Below are 16,545 nucleotides of genomic sequence, written 5' to 3' on the forward strand. Positions count from 1 at the left end.
CTATGGTATTACTCCAAAGGCTATTTTGTAGCACAACATCGAGTTTATTAGTTTATTAGTATTTGTTCGAATGTACCACTCTACAAATGTCTCATGCATATCTCCTTGAAAGTAGTGGCTGCCTTCTTGGACTGCTCTTCCCTGTTTCTATTGTCCAATTCACCCCTAGGCACAAAGTATTTCCAATATAGACCTGCGCAGATAAAGAATTACTTTCAGGAGTGAGCAGGTGGGTATCCCACCTGCTCACTCTTGAAAGTGAACACCCTGAGAACACCATCCTTCCAAAAACAACCATTGGTGCAAAGAGCTGAAGGTCAAGGCTGGCATTTTGTGGTAGGCAGAGGAACCAAACCAAGTGTATCCCATGGGGGCAATTCTTAAACACAGAGGAAGGTAGGTAACATTAGCATGCCTTCTCCTCATTAGCATATTACCTTTCCCTCATTAGCATATTACCTTTCCCTCATTAGCATAGCCCAAAGGGAAGGAAGTCCAGAATAAAGACAGAACAAGGACATGGGAAATCAGAACTTAACAAGGATACATTAGCAGCAATGTCATGACAGGAAAGAGCAGAGCCAGGACCCAAATCCACGTAATTATTGATCCAATTTTCTCATGGTTACACAGCTTATTTATTGCTAGCACAGATCCTGGTCTTATATGCCGGGATGTATTAGTTACCTGTCAGTGGCACTGTTAAACGTTCCCTACGGAATCAGTGTGTCAGACATTGACAATCCCCACAAAGAATTCTCCCTTTGGTGACTCATGAAAAACTCACCAAAATGGGCTGAACTGTAAAGCATGTGACTTATAACCCAATAAGGCTGTTAAAAAAGAAAAACTACTTTTTTTTAATCACAGCCTGTTTCAGTAGAAATAAACTAAACAGTTTGATTTAGTTATGTTAGGGTTTTACAAACTCAATGTCATCATTAAATATAAACAGTTAAATATGGCTTTGTCCTAATAATGAAAAAGGAACAAGTAGGTCCATTTTAACAAAAATGTCCATACGCCTTTCAGATGATCTCATGATAACTGTAAAAGGCAACTGCAAAAAAAAAAAAAAAAAGGCAACTGCATTATAACATAGATATCATGGAAGGGGGGTTGTGCCTCACCAAATGAAAATCCCATGGAAAGACAGTGATAACAGCTGACAGCTTAAGTGCCCTGCCCTCCAGCTAATCCCAAACTCTCCTCTGTCACGTTGATTTGTCACTCGTCAAAACAACAAATGTATAACTGGCACCTTCGCTTACACAATGCTTTTCTAAATGTCCCAACAATAACCACAGCTGCCTGTCATTTACATGCAAACTAATAACATAGCTATTACTCATGATACCTAAATCCATTCCCGTATTCCCATCAGAGACACAGGAGACCTTTCTGCAGTTTTATCATTTAGACAAGTTGCCATGAGAACTCCAATGTCCTCACAGATTACACCAAGGATGTCCCACACTTTAAGAAAAGGCAAGTTAGAACCTTGGGACTCTGACATATCAAAGGCAGGAAATTCAAAAGACATTTCCCTTTGTGCTCCCAATTTGCACCACCCTGACTTGTTGCCATTCTCAGCAATATCTGGCTCAAATAATGAAAGGCGTGACATGGAGTTTCTGGGTTTTCGTTCCCTCCATTTCACCATAAATACTTTAAGGTGTCCATTTTTAAGAGTGTGAGTAGGGTTCCTGACTTTGCCTATGTCAAGTCCACCACCTCTAAGGTTCAGTATTCTGAGTTTTAAGCAGGCCCATCGGGAAAGCTCAGGTTAGTGAGATGTGGGCCAAGGCTCTAGTGCTCTAAACCTAGCCATCTCCTACCCAACCTCACATCAAACAGCCAGGCTCCCCACCTTCTTCCTGGCACACCCCTCCTGAGCCAAGTCCTGGATTATATTAGGAAATACCTTTAGCATCCCTGGGGATACCTAAAAATATCCTTGAGTCCTCTTCTGAGAGTTCAGAGCCTTAGGCATCCCTTCCTTATAAGACAAGAGTCTTCCTAAGCTAAGATAGATTTATCGGGGGGCGGGGGGGAAGCAGTTTCTCCACTGCAAGCCCCTTGTCTGATTCAAGTTATAAACTCTCAGGTTTATCAAGGAACTGGGTCAATATGGACATAATCTTTTTACTGTCAATTCCATGTTATCTAAATAAATAATAAATAAATTTAATAAAATAAATAAACAAACAAAAAGATACAGAATAACAAGTTATATTGTATATATCATCAAGGGATGTTATTTATAAGGCTCTTAATGAAATTTTTGCTTGGAAACCACTTCAAAGGATATCATCAAGTTTGAGAATTTTGTTTTACTAAAATATTACCCCCCCCGAAAATGAAATGCAGGTTGTCTTTAGAATACCTCTAACCTAGAGATTTTACATGTTGTGGCCCAGTTTTTAAGTCCCCCTGCTCCCATACTGTGGCCAAACTTATTTGCATCAAAACCTATTAGGACCTGGGGTCGGGGGGCTGGGGGATGAACTGGGAGATTGGAATTGACATATATACACTACTGATACTATGTATAAAATAGATAACTAATGAGAACATACTGTATAGCTCAGGGAACTCTACTCAATGCTCTGTGGTGACCTAAATGGGAAGGAAATCCAAAAAAGTGGGGATATATGGATTCGTATAGCTGATTCACTTTGCTGTATGGTAGAAACACAATATTGTAAAGCAACTATGCTCCAATAAAAATTAATTTAAAAAAACCTATTAGGACCTTCTCCATGTAGCCTGGCCAGGATATAGGATGTAGAAGGAGTTGAGTGCAGTGCTTTCCTCCCTCTACCACTGAGTGATACATGGCATCCTGGTCATTTACACATCAAGCACTGTAGCCCAGAAAGAGAGCTGCCATGAGAGGTCCTCAACATAACTCCTAAAAGCCAAGTTTCCTGGAATGGGTACAAGTAGCAAAGGATTGCTGGAAAGAAGAAGACAGACACAGTTTCTCCAAGTCCAAACCTCTCCCCCTTTGAGGACTGCCATCAGTCCCCAGGGACACGAAAAGCACTTACGGGCATTTCAGAGCTGCCAGTTAAAACTGTTAAAGGGTAGCCGAGCTGTTCTGCTGTCAGGATGAAGAGTTACCCACCCAACGTACAGAAATGAACATGACAACTGAAGGAGGAAACGGGCTAGTGTACTGAGGTCTGCGTGAAGTTCAATGTTTATAATGTCACTTTCTTCCTGTGGAAGATGAAAAGAAAGTACAAAAAGAGGGGGGGAGGCTTTCAAGTACACACTACCAACCCAAGCGACCCAGCTGTTAAAGCTCTTCCTGTTATGCAACCACGAAAGGCAATTTCTATCTCGGGATGAGTTCAGAGTTCTAAAACTGTCCTTTGAGTCTGACCGATTTAACACTTCCCACAGATTTAAAAGGGGCCAGAGTGGCCTGAAATCTTATAGCCTTTATTTAAGCTTTTTTGGGAAACAAACACCAAAGTAACATATTCCATAATTTCAGAGACCCTCATATACAATGATAACCCCTATAGTTCTCTGGCATCTTTTTGGTCTCCTTTTGAACAAACTTTGAAGAAGAAACATTCAATAAGCATAAAGGCTTGCTTGAGTAAATCAGGTGTACTCACTGTCCGAGTTCAATTTCATGAAGTGACACGAAATCTAATAGTCAACAGACTCTGATATTAATATTTAACTATTAAAAGGTTTAATGTGATTTTAAATTATTCCTCCCCCTTAACCCACTAAACATTTTTCTTATTAAAGAGGCAACAATCACCGTAGGAATTGGCATACACAATATAGGTCAGTTGACATTAAATCATTAATACATTCCCTGGGCCAACACTTGTAAAGCCACCTGCTTCTCAAGTAAGCAGAAATAAAGTCAAAAGCACTTAAGACTTTATAGGAGGCAAGTTGAACATCCTTCTTCCAGAAATGCTTGCTGAATACTTAGGCTACCCGACTGGAGGTGGAGATGGGGAGACTTATCACACATATAACACAAACATGTTCAAAATCTCAACACCCAAAAGAAAGAGGGAAACATTCAAATGACATTTACTTTTAAAAATAATAATAACAACCCACCTTTCTGTCATTTAGAAATGAAAAAGCAGATACGTGTAAAGATTCTTGGCAAACTCGACTTCACTCCAACTACTGATGTCCCCCACTCCCATGTTAAAATGTATATTCTCTATCAACAAGGGGATCTCAAGGGCAGAAGGCTGCAATATGGGGACATGGGACAAGCATATCACCATCATTTGAACTGGGAAACAAATCAGCTAGAAAGTCGTAACATAAACAAAAGGCTAGCAAGATAGAATTCAAACAGTGCTCACCAGGTGAAGCGTCCGATATACAGAATCACCGGACCTGCCACTGTTTTCAATCCTGGGCTTGCGCTTTATTTTCCACAAAGCAGACATCATCGGGAAGGTATTCTCATGATAATTCTACCTCCTGACACGTTCCACAAAGAAACAGAAGTTTCTTAAAATACTCGGAGAGCACCGAATGCCTTCTGGCTCCTTAGAGAGTATTCTCCCATCCAGACAGCCCATGCCGGCTGTGCCATGAAGACCTACGGCTGCATCTCTCCAGAGAGAGAACAGCGACAGCGCGACCCGACAGCAGCCCCCTCTGCCCGTCAGTGCCTTCTGGGAGGGTGTCAAAGGCTAACCGATAAACCAGAATTTATGCTTTGATTTCACATGGCTAAACAGCAGAAGTTCCAGAAAGGGAGAGCCAAGAGGCAAGAAAACAATGCAAAAAAAAAAAAAAAAAAAAAAAAAACGCCTCCCAGGGATGTGAGCGTCTCTACCCTGCAGACTGAGATGAGCTGATTGGCCTGCATCCTGCACTGCACAGGAATATTAAACCCGCCCGGCTCAAACTTTGAAGACACCCCTCACAGAGTTGAGAGCAGACACTAAAAACTAAAACATTTTTTTAACAGTTCATATTTTCACAACGTCCCCCGAATGCTTTGTTACAAAAACCAAACATTTCCGAGATAACAACAATTTGGATTGAAAAGAAAAAAGAAGGCTTTCCGATTGGAAATGCTCTGAAAATGATTCTCATACACTGGCTAAGTGGAAAACAAAATCACAGCTGCCAGGGGGTCTGGAATGCATGATAGGACTGCCCGGAGCTAATTAGCATTCATTTCCAGAGACAAGAGTTTTCAATTAGAAGCAGGGAAACAAGTGGGTGGGGGGCTGGTGGTGAGGAGGTCCTTTGAGGTTGTCACCCACAGTCACCAGAGGAAGGAGGCGGCTTACAAAGAGAAAGGCCGCCAGACTGTCCCTGTGGTGTGGAAGTCCCACGCCCCAACCCCGTGGATGTGACAGTCCCGTGTCACCACGGCTCAGCAACAAACTCACAATTACCTACTTGCTCAACCCCCAAAGACCACGTGCCGCAAAAACTGCCATCTAAAAAAAATTTGTAACAACACACAAAACTCCAACACGCCTCCTCTTTATCCTGCCCACTGTTTCACAAAATGATTCATTTAGGAAGAGCAGCAAAAATATTAAACAAATAAACAAACAAAATCGACAGCCCTCATGTATTCAGACAGAATAAAAAATGATTTCCTGTTTCATTTCATTTATTCATTTGTTTGTTTATCTATTTATCTAGTTTTCACGTTCTACACGGAGCCTGGCGCATTCAAATTAAGGCTAAATCATCCTTCCACTTTTAGGCAGCTTACAACTTAAATATGAATGTTTGGTTTATCCTCAAGAAAAATGACACACTGATATAGGAGCCGCATCAAAAAATTTTGATCCTTAATCAAGAAACTTAAGATATACACTTGCTCTTATTTGAAATCATGAAAAAAGACACGAAGCTTAAGCGTTAGAAAAATATTTCACGAAGCTTAAGCATCAGAAAAATATTTAAGTGGCTCATGAGTATACAGTTGCCTCTTAAACAACTCGGGGGTTAGAGGTGTCGAATATCCTTGCAGTCAAAAATCCACGTATAACTTATACTCCCCCCCCACCCCCATATACGTAGTTCTTCCATATCCACGTGGTTCGTCCGCATCCACGGTTCCGTATCCGTAGATTCAACCCACTGCAAGTCAGTAGTACTATTTACTATTGGAAAAAAAATCCACATGTAAGTGGACCCTCACAATTCAACCGCATGTTGTTCAAGGTTCAACTGTATATCTAAACTGGCTTATACTATCACTAATTAATTACTTCCTTCCTTTTTTGAAACCTGGTATTTAATACCAGACCTTAACAATCTGGCCAGAAGGTCGTTTTAGCAAAGCAGTTAACAACAGAGGGCCTCGTTTTGCGATCTCAGAGCTGTGTGACCTTCAGTAAGTTGCTTAACCTCTCTGTTCCTATATCGTCATCTATAAAATAGGGGGAATAACAGTATCTATCTCTCAGTGGTATTGTGAGAATGAGATGGGTTAATATGGAACAGCACCCAATATATACAAGACACTACCTCAGTATTAGCTTTCATTTATTAGTAATAACAAAATCATTCAAATAAAGAAGATAAAAACTGAATCAAACCAACACCAAGAGTATTTTCAGGTACAGAATCACACAGTGCTCCGTACATCCAATCTATAAAAAAAGGACTGTGAACCTATGGTATCACTGAGTCCACCTTATGATCTTTAAAAATACTCAGATCATTACCCAAACTTGTCAAAAACTTCAAAGATATTCTCCTTTATGAGAGCCTACCGTGCATTTCTACAGTGAAATCCAGGAACAGCATCGCCTGCTCCTATACTTGACCCTGGCTGTTCCAGGCACGTTTCAGGGTCTTGTTCTCAGGAGAAAGAACCATGAAATCAGAGAGGCACCTGGGATGAGTCAACAAAACCCTGGGGCCTCTTCCTTCCTCTCTGCTGCCAGAACCCAATATTACAGAGGACCCTGTTTGGGACTTCATGACTCACTATATTTAAAATGGAAACAATCTCTCAAAATCCACAAAGGGAGAGGAACACTGGGCTATTACAGTGAGGTAAAAATGATCCAAGTTAAAAAGTATTCAGAAATAAATGTCTTAGATACAGGAAAAATAACTGTACTCCCAAATCAAATTAGAAACCGAGAATTAACATTTTTAGTTTAATAATAGAACAATTTAATAAATAGCCTTCAAAATATCTTACCTCACAAGGAAATATCTATTTCTCTTGAGGGCCACTCACCCTCCCCCACCTCCCCAAAAAAGTAGGTAAAAGGCCACAAAAATAAAAAGTAACTTTAAACAGCTTTTGTTTGTTTTTTTTGCCTTTAAATGAAACATGCATGTTTCCATTTACTGGCTTTTTAATTAATAATCAACAACATAAAGCCTTTCAGTCTACAAATATTAAACTTATAAACATTAAAATTACTTTAAAATATTAAATATTATACTGTGCTCAACTTAGACACTGAGAATGATGATCCTATGACGGCAAAAGAGAAACATATGGATAAAAGCAATGATGAAGATAGTCTAACAAATGCACTCAAGAAAGTCCTACAAAGATATATAAAGACAAAAAGAGACAGAAAAGTATACACAGAGAAATGTAGGTTTTTAAAATAATCATTCAGATTTGAAGAGTATATTTCCATTATCAATATCAGTTATATTTTTGACCCAGCCAATCATCCAATTACTGGACAAAGGCAAGAATCACCTGATATTGTAGATGAGAAAAACAAAGGTATAATTTAAAGTTGCGTGATTTGCTCAGGTTAAGTGACTGGTCAAGGTCAAGCAAAAGAATAGGAGACAGACAGGGGGACCAACATAAATATGTCAACAACATTCTGAAAACAGAAGATGAATAAATACAGACATAATCACATATCACTGTTTTTACTGCGGAGGGGTCTTTCAGATACAGGTAACAGAGTTGTCAAATTGTTATACTCTGGAGACTGTGATGAGAAGAGGTTATGGACACATAGAACTCTTTAGGAAGTGGAATAAAAGCATGATGAAGTATGGAAAACAAATTCACAGTTGCACCTAAGAGTCAGGATAAGAGCTTTGTCACAGTGCTCAGCCGGGTGAGAAACACTGTATTTTGGATTAACAAAGAGATTGTTTCTTCCCCTTTAATAAAAAAAAGGTGCTCACCTTTCAAAACAGCTAAACAGAGATAATGCAAAGGGAGTTTGTCATAGAAACCATGAGTAGCAAGAAAGTATAACTGACCCAATTGTACACATTTTAGATGCTGTTTCATCATACATATATGGAAGCATAAGAAGGAAACAGGATGAAATGAGACTTTAATTCATTAAGAGTGAGCTCTGCCCTATATTCTCACATATGGGTTTGTTCTCAAGACTGTACTTTGGATTTCATATCCTATTTAGTGACATCTCAGAAGTAAAAACACTTTGGTCCCGTGGAGGGGCCTTCTAACCACATACAGCTGCAGAGGTGACGTGTCAGCTGTGATTCTTTGGTGGTTCAAGACATGGGATGTGCAAATGGAAATCTCTCACCTTGCTGCTGTGATCAGTCTCATCGGAGGATTCCAAGTCTGGCCCTTCGGTCTCCTCCGGAGCCGTCTCAGCACTACTGCCCTGCTGGCTGCAGAGGCTGTGCCCTGCAAGGTGAAGTCAGAAGAACACATGGGTCAGCACGTATAGTCCTTGCTATAAGCCATGCCAGTGCAAGGGAGTATGGGGTCAAGCTCATGACGTGTACATATATTGTTAGACACTCCCAAGTGTGGGCTCCATGATCTTGGTTCAATAAATGTTCATTTTTGTTGTTTTTATTGTTACCACTATTATTATTATTTTATAACATAGTATATTTTTATTATTTATAATACATATTTTATAATATACAATAATTGCTGTGGACTGAATATTTATGTCCCCCCTCAATTCCATACGCGGAAGCCCTAATCCCTAATGGGTCTGTATGTGGAGGTGAGGCCTTTGGGAGCTAAATAGGTCTAGATGAGGTCTTGAGGATGGGCCTCCACCAGAGCTCCCTTCCTCTTATGTAAGGACGCAGAGAAAATGCAGCTGTCTGCAAGCCAGAAGAGAGCCCTCAGCAGGAACCCTGATCTTGAACTTGCCAGCCTCCAAAACTGTGAGAAATAAATATCTGTTGTTGAAGCCATGCAGTCTGTCGTATTCTGTCACAGCAGCCCCAGCTGACTAAGACAATAATTTACTATCCATCTATCTGTGAAATAAAATTTAAATAAAATTATTTGATTGATTTATAATCAAATTAATTGCTGGATCAATGACTTCATTGCTAAAATAACTGAAGAAACCATTCTGAGAAGAACATTAAAACAAAAAATAACTTTCATATAGATTACCTGGCAAACTTCACCCACTCTTCCCACCATATTCTATGCAAAAGTGCAGGCAACTTTCTTTCCTATTTTACCACGTCCCTACTACAGTGGTTGGCTATGGTAGCCCCCTGCACTGGGGAAGAGAACATTAAGATCTCTTTCCTCTGGGGGGATTCTCAAATTTAAAGAGCATCTGACTACCTGGGGGTTCATGTTATGCAGATTCAGATTTAATAGGTATATGGTTGGACCTATGACTCTGCATTTCTTACAAGCTCCAAGATGTTATCAGTCAAGAGGTCCATGGACCACACTTGGAATAACAAGTCTCTAGTATATTTACAAACCTCTAGCTAGTCTGATAAGACAGTGGTTTGATGACCATTATCTTAGAATATGCCAGGCACTGGGTCAGGGACTACAGCACCATCACTCTAACCCGATGAGAGAGAAGGGAAGAAAGAGGAGAAGAAGAGAAGGAGCCACTTTCTGACTCTTTGGATGAAAGCGTCAGTCTGCAAAGAGGCTGCCTTATTCCAATGACACGGTTACAGTCACAAGCTGTTTAGCATGACTTTCTGATCAAACTCTAGGTTGGTTGGGAAACTAAGGAAAGAAGCCAATCCCTGAGCAAACCTGGCTCCAAGGCTGCGTCCTGTGGTCCCCTTCCCCTCCTCTGGAACGAAGCACCAATGAAGCGAACGCCTACCTTCTATGGTTTGTAAGTTTCCATCTGAACCCCCTCGCCTCCCCGCACCTAGTCGTAGAGTTCTGGCTCTACGATTTTCTTGCACTTCTTTTAATTACTTCCTCACTCAATAACATGGTGGGAGCCATCAAAGAAAGAGGCCCACTTAACTTAGTGGATATCAACAATGTCACACCGTCACCACCAGAGGAAAAAAGAGTGACTGAATACTTTAAATGGGGGCAATGACCTAGATTCTGGGGCTAGAAAGAAGGGGAAGATTTGAACAGCGTTGAGCTCTGAGATGGCAGGAACCACGTTCCCTCACCACTAAGCAGGGTGGCGAGGCTGTACACAAGGTCACCTTCACGCTGTAATCTGCATAATGGCGACCCCCAGACGGTACAGCCAAATACCGTGACCCTGCCTATCTCCACTGTATATCATAATGTCTGGGCTCTAGAGGTTGCTCCCAAAATAGTGGAAAAAGGAATGAAAGGATTTTCATTGTTAACAATACCGTGGGCCAGGTATCCTAAAAAGGAAGCAAAAAACCCCTAATTCTACAAAACACTTAGAAATTCTAAGTATCAATAAAATGGAACAAAATTCTTTTTATATTTTTTTCTTTTCTTTTTTTTTTTTTTTTTTGGCTGCGCCGTGCAGCATGCGGATAGTTCTCTGACCAAGGACTGAACCCGTGTCCTCTGCAGTGGAAGCATAGCGTCTTAACCACTGGACCACCAGGGAAGTCTCCCCAGATCCTTTTTAAACATAAAGCTGAGCTCCAAGAAATCCCCAGAGCCCAAAGTGAAGAAGACAAAGGAAGCAGGAGGGGTGGGCCAGTCCCAAAGCCATGGCAGTGCTGAGTAATCCATCAGGCTCCAAACTCCAAACCCTAGAGCAGCGTTTCCCAAAGGGAGCGGGAACCTGTTGGTGTCAGGAGGGGAAAACGTTTAGGAGGAAAACTGTACACATGGCAGGTACACAGGGCACTAGCCTCCCTGGGCTCCTGGGTTCTAAGTACCTTGAGCACTCCCAAGCCACTGTGACAATCAAACACGCACCCCTACAGAGCCCAACAGCAGAACCATCCCAGCTTGGGAACCACAGCCCTGGAGCCTTTGGTGTCAACTGTGAAGCCGTGAGACAGAAAGCAACTGTTGGGTCAGTACAAACTGGAGAGTTAGAATCAAATCTCCCACATTCATATGGTTCCTTTGAAGGGCTACACTTTTACCCCAAAAAGACTCAAACAGATTTTTTTTCAGAAGTACTCACTGGCAAAAGAGGGAAAAAAAAAAAAAAGAAGGAAAAAGGAAGCTGATTTAACTCTGCCCATACTCTGGGATGAGTGGGGATGGAGGAAGCAGGGTTTCTTCTTGGAGATGACAACCACAGGCTGGCTGCACGGGTGTTTGAGATTCAAATTTACACTATGTCCTACATTCTGCAGACTCCAATGTCTTAGTCTGCTCAGGCTGCTGTAACTAGGACCGCAGACTGGGTTGCTTAAACAACAGACATTTATTTCTCTCAGTTCTGGAGGTTGGAAGTCAAAGATCAAGGTGCCAGCAGATTCTTTCCTTCGTGAGGCCCTTTCACTGGCTTGCAGATGGCTGCCACCTCACTGGGCACCTACATGACCGCTCTTTGCGGGTGCAAGGAGAGAGGGGGTGAACCCTGGACTCTCTTCCTCTTCCTACAAGGACACTAATCCAGCTCGTAACTTTGTCTAAACTTAATTACCTCCCAACGGCCCCTGACTCCTAATGACCCTCACATCAGGGGTTAGGACTTCAATACAGGAATTCAGTCCGTGATCCTCAAGATGAAAAATTGCCATAAAGTCGTTCTAAATTTGTATTCCAAGGGCATCTGGCAGAAGCCACAACAAGTCTGCTCTAGAGGGATTCATCCTTAATGATGGGATCATATTAATGGTCAGACATAAGCTGGGTCAAACAAGAACCTATAAGCCATTATTATAAACACAGGAGAACCAAGTCCCCATGAGGGAGAAGCAACAGCCACAACAAGCAGCAGAATCAGACTTCCAAGAAATAATACCACAATTATCAGATAGAGATTGTCAAACGAGTACGCTTTAAAAAAAGGGGGGCGGGGGACAAGAAAAGAGAGACTTTCAAAAAAGACCAGGTAAATTAGTAAATTTTTTAGAAATGAGAACTATAATCACTGAACTGAAACACTCAATGGATAAGAATAAGAGTTGAAGAAAGAAGCTAGGAAGGCCTATCTGAAGACATTATCTCACTAGAGCACAGAAATTCTCAAATGCTCAAACTATCAACACAATTGTATTTCAAGCTAAAATAGTATTCAAGAAGAAAAATATAATCAAAATCATTTGACAAAGAGTGAGAAAGTTTACTAATACAGAACCTCGCTAAAAAACAATTCTCTAAAGGATGTACTTCGGCTGGGAAAATATATATACACACACGCACGCATGTATAATCTGGTATACAAGGTTACCAGAGAGATAAATAGAGACCTGATATTCACACAGGCAAGTCGTAGTGTATGAAACAACACTCCACACACATCCAAAAAGGCATTTGGAGGTAAGACATACAAGATGAAACTAAAGCAATGGTGGGTGATTGTATTTAAACCATTTCATGGTCCTTTTATGCTTCAAGTGAGGAGTAAAAAGAATTTGGTCTTGTTTTGTTAGAAATCATGTTAAAATTTTAAGGGCAACCACTAAAAGAAGAGAATTAGACTGTATAAGTTGAAAGGGGAAAGTGGAGTTTAGAAATTCAGCCAAAAGAGAGTACAGGAAAGGGCAGGAAGAACAAACAAGATCAAGACAGCAAAATACGATGATAGAAATGAGACAAAATACATGGATCTTCTAAATAAATGTAACGTAGACTAAACTCAATATTTAAACCTCATGTTTAGATAAAAACCGAAATAATGTCATACAAAGCCCCACCTATATGCTTATACGCAAGAAATAGACCTAAACAAAAAGACACAGAAGACTGAAAGTACAGGGATGGAAAATATATTAGGCGAACGTAAAGAACGCTCTCCAAATGCCACACAAAATAGATTTAGTCAGACTATAGATGTAAACATCAAGAATTATTATGTTTGATCCATGAATTTTAAACCCTACTCACAAGGATTAGCAGTTTATGCAAAGAGCCCACATAGGAGGCCATAACACAAATCTCAACAAATGCCAAAGAATCTGAATTCAGACAGACCACACTGGCAGCATTATTTTTGGAACTAAATTTGTTATGAAAGCGCAAAAGGCTAATAATACCAAAGACAGTTTTAGAGAAGAAAAATAAGACTGGGACACTTTCCCTACCAGATCTCAAAATGTATTTAAAGTTACAATAATATAAGGCTGTGCAGAATTAGCAAGAAGACAGGCTAACAGAACAGAGAGTCCCAGAAACAGCCCCACCCGTGTATGGAAGTGTGATGTACAGCAGATGTGTCACTGCAGATCCAGGGGAAAAGAATGGAACATTTGATAATGTGGCTAGGACAGCAGATTACCCACATGGGAAAATAAAAAGCTGAACCCTAACTCACATCATTCATAAGAATCAGTACCAGGGAGGTATAAACCAGAAAGTGAACAGTCCAAACTATAAATCTTTCGGAAGGAAATATAGAAGAAAATGTTTATTGCCCAGGGGAGAGAGAAGGATTTCTTAAACAAGATATAAAAAAGCACAAATTCTATGAGATAGAAAATCAGATTTTACTAAAATTAAAGACTTTTCTTTGTCAAAAGGCACCATAAAGGCAACAAGATACATTATAGACGGAGAAAAGTTATCTTCAACACATATAACTGGCAAAAAATATTAATATCTAGAATATAAAAGAAGTCCTATGAATCAATAACTGTGGGTCTATCTGATTCTAAAGCATATATTCTTTTTTTTTTTTTTTTTTTTTTTTTTTTTTTTTGCGGTACATGGACCTCTCACTGCTGTGGCCTCTCCTGTTGAGGAGCACAGGCTCCGGACGTGCAGGCCCAGCGACCATGGCTCACAGGCCCAGCCGCTCCGCAGAACGTGGGATCCTCCCGGACCGGGGCACGAACCTGTGTCCCCTGCATCGGCAGGTGGACTCTCAACCACTGCACCACCAGGGAAGCCCTATATTCTTTTTTTACCCTATTAGCTATGCTTCTGCCCTTAACTGAAGATAAAAATTAATAAAATAGGAGAGAAAGAGAAAAGGCAATGCAATTGTGGTAGACAACTGGCAAAGATGACAGTGATGATTCCTCCCATCCCTTTAAGCACGGATCTTTGTGTCAATGACCCCACCCCATGAATTTGGGTTGGCCTTGTTTGTGACTTGTTTGGGCCAACAGAATGTGACATAAGTGGTGATATATGAAGCCTTCTGAGCTAAGGCTACAAGTGGCTTTGCAGGTTCTTGTCTGGTCCCCCAGGAACCCTGGACCCACCATACAATGAAACCCCCAAGCTAGCTTCCTGAGGATGAGAGACCTCAAGGAAAGAGGGGTCCAGCCAACCAATCACCATATATGTGAGTAAGGCCATCTTAAACCAGCCCCAGTCAAGCCCAGATGACAAAGTCACAAGAGTGACTGAGGCAAGGAGAGCAGAACAACCGTCCAGCTGAGCCCGGCCCAAACTGCTGAGCACAGTGAGCAAATTAAATGGTTGTTTTGGGTGGTTTGTTACATAGCAGTAGATAGCCAACACATGGGTAGGGGGAACTTAGTCATCCAAGAGAGCCAGAGAGGCAGGAATTGACAGTGGTGCCCTTCAAGAATGCTGAAGAGAGGGCTTCCCTGGTGGCGCAGTGGTTGAGAATCCGCCTGCCGATGCAGGGGACACGGGTTTGGGCCCCGGTCTGGGAAGATCCCACATGCCGTGGAGCAGCTGGGCCCGTGAGCCATGGCCGCTGAGCCTGCGCGTCCGGAGCCTGTGCTCCGCAACGGGAGAGGCCACAACAGTGAGAGGCCCGTGTACCACAAAAAAAAAAAAGAATGCTGAAGAGAGACACTGGCATGGCAGGAACAGGGAATCCAAACCAGGAAAAAGTCCTGTTTTTGCTCCCACACTTCAAGGCCTCTGTGAACACTTCCCGGCTGAAGAGGCTTATAGAACACCATTGTCGAGTTTCTATGCAACCCCATACAAACACAGATTTGCGACTTCCTCTTCCTTTACCACAGGAGACCTTCCTCTAAGAGCAGACCCTGAAGGGATTATTCCCTTTGTTGTGGAGGTAGCTGTCCCCATTTAATTACCAGTACACATGCAGACGGCTCCAGAAAGCTGAAGACAAGGCTGAGAGCTGGTTGAGGAAGTAATCAAAGCAGGGAACTGCCTGTCCCACTTCACTCTATGCCCAGCACTTAGCACATCACCACCTGGCAGAAAAGAAGCGCCAGTTAACACGTGGCAGCACAGAGAGGAAGCAGGGCCAAAACTAAAGAGACAAAGGATGAGCAGGGGTATACAGTGGAGAATTATTCAGCCATAAAAAGGAAGGAAATCGACTCTTTGCAAAAACATGGATGGACCTTGAGGGCATTATGCTTAAGGGAAATAAGTCAGTCAGAGCAAAGCAAATACTGTATGATCTCACTTATGTGTGGAATCTAAAACAAAACAAGCAAAACAAAAACAAACAAAAAAACCCTCACAGATACAGAGAACAGATTGGGGGTGGTCAGAGGTGGGGGGCTGGGGGGCAGGTGGGTGAAATGGGTCAAAAGGTATAAATTTACAGCTATAAGTCATGGGGATGTCATGTACAGCATGACGACTACAGTTAATAATACTATATTATATATTTGAGATTTGCTAAGAAAGTAGATCTCAAAAGTTCTCATCACAAGAAAAAAAATTGTAACTATGTATCGTGATGGATGTTAACCAGACATTGTGGTGATCATTTTGCAATGTATACAAATATCAAATCATGATGTTGTACACCTGAAACTAATATAATGTTATATGTCAGTTCTACCCCAATTAAAAAAAAAAAAAAAGATGAACAGTGGGTGGGCAGTCTCAGAGAATGAGGAAGCACAGGGCAGGGCTGAGGCCCAGCAGGACAGGATCTATAGGCTATCTCAAAAGCTGCCATAAATAACATTCATTGTTGTGAACAGGTGTGATCATTTCTCTGCTTCTTCAAATTATTTTCACATCATAATGTGATTGTTTTGTGACTGAGGAAACCTTTGCTGCTAGCGCGTCCCACTCACCATTAGCCGGATAGACAACAATGAGGTCAGGAGCAGTACAAACACATGAATGTAAGCTTACATTTTGATTTATCTTTGATTTACTTGGATGAGATGCATTCACTAAGGCTCCATTAAAGCCCATTAGGGACTTAAACTTAATGGAGGAAGGAAAAGAATTTTTGCCTTATGAGATATATGAACAATGTAAGTTAAACTAGTAGATTCTCCAACTCAAACATTTCCAAAGGCGAACCGATCATAACTGGTTATTGAGTGAAAGAA

General features: G+C 41.3%; 1 protein-coding gene across 3 annotated transcripts in view; it reads right to left on the reverse strand.

Annotated features, from left to right (window-relative positions):
• Positions 1 to 16,545, reverse strand: part of TIAM1 (TIAM Rac1 associated GEF 1) — a gene marked incomplete at its 5' end in the record, with an annotated part of 515,782 nt that overhangs the window by 34,018 nt on the left and 465,219 nt on the right. For 2 of the 3 annotated variants that reach the window (XM_082624563.1, XM_082624562.1), the window contains one exon: positions 4,356 to 4,445. In XM_082624563.1, coding sequence (XP_082480689.1) covers positions 4,356 to 4,445 — 90 coding nt within the window. Of the gene's footprint in view, positions 1 to 4,355; positions 4,446 to 8,522; positions 8,627 to 16,545 lie in introns of those variants that run through there. The other variant, XM_082624561.1, reaches the window with a different exon arrangement.

Source organism: Mesoplodon mirus (assembly GCF_964341445.2).
Source record: "Mesoplodon mirus genome assembly, chromosome: 6".
Lineage (NCBI taxonomy): Eukaryota > Metazoa > Chordata > Mammalia > Artiodactyla > Ziphiidae > Mesoplodon > Mesoplodon mirus.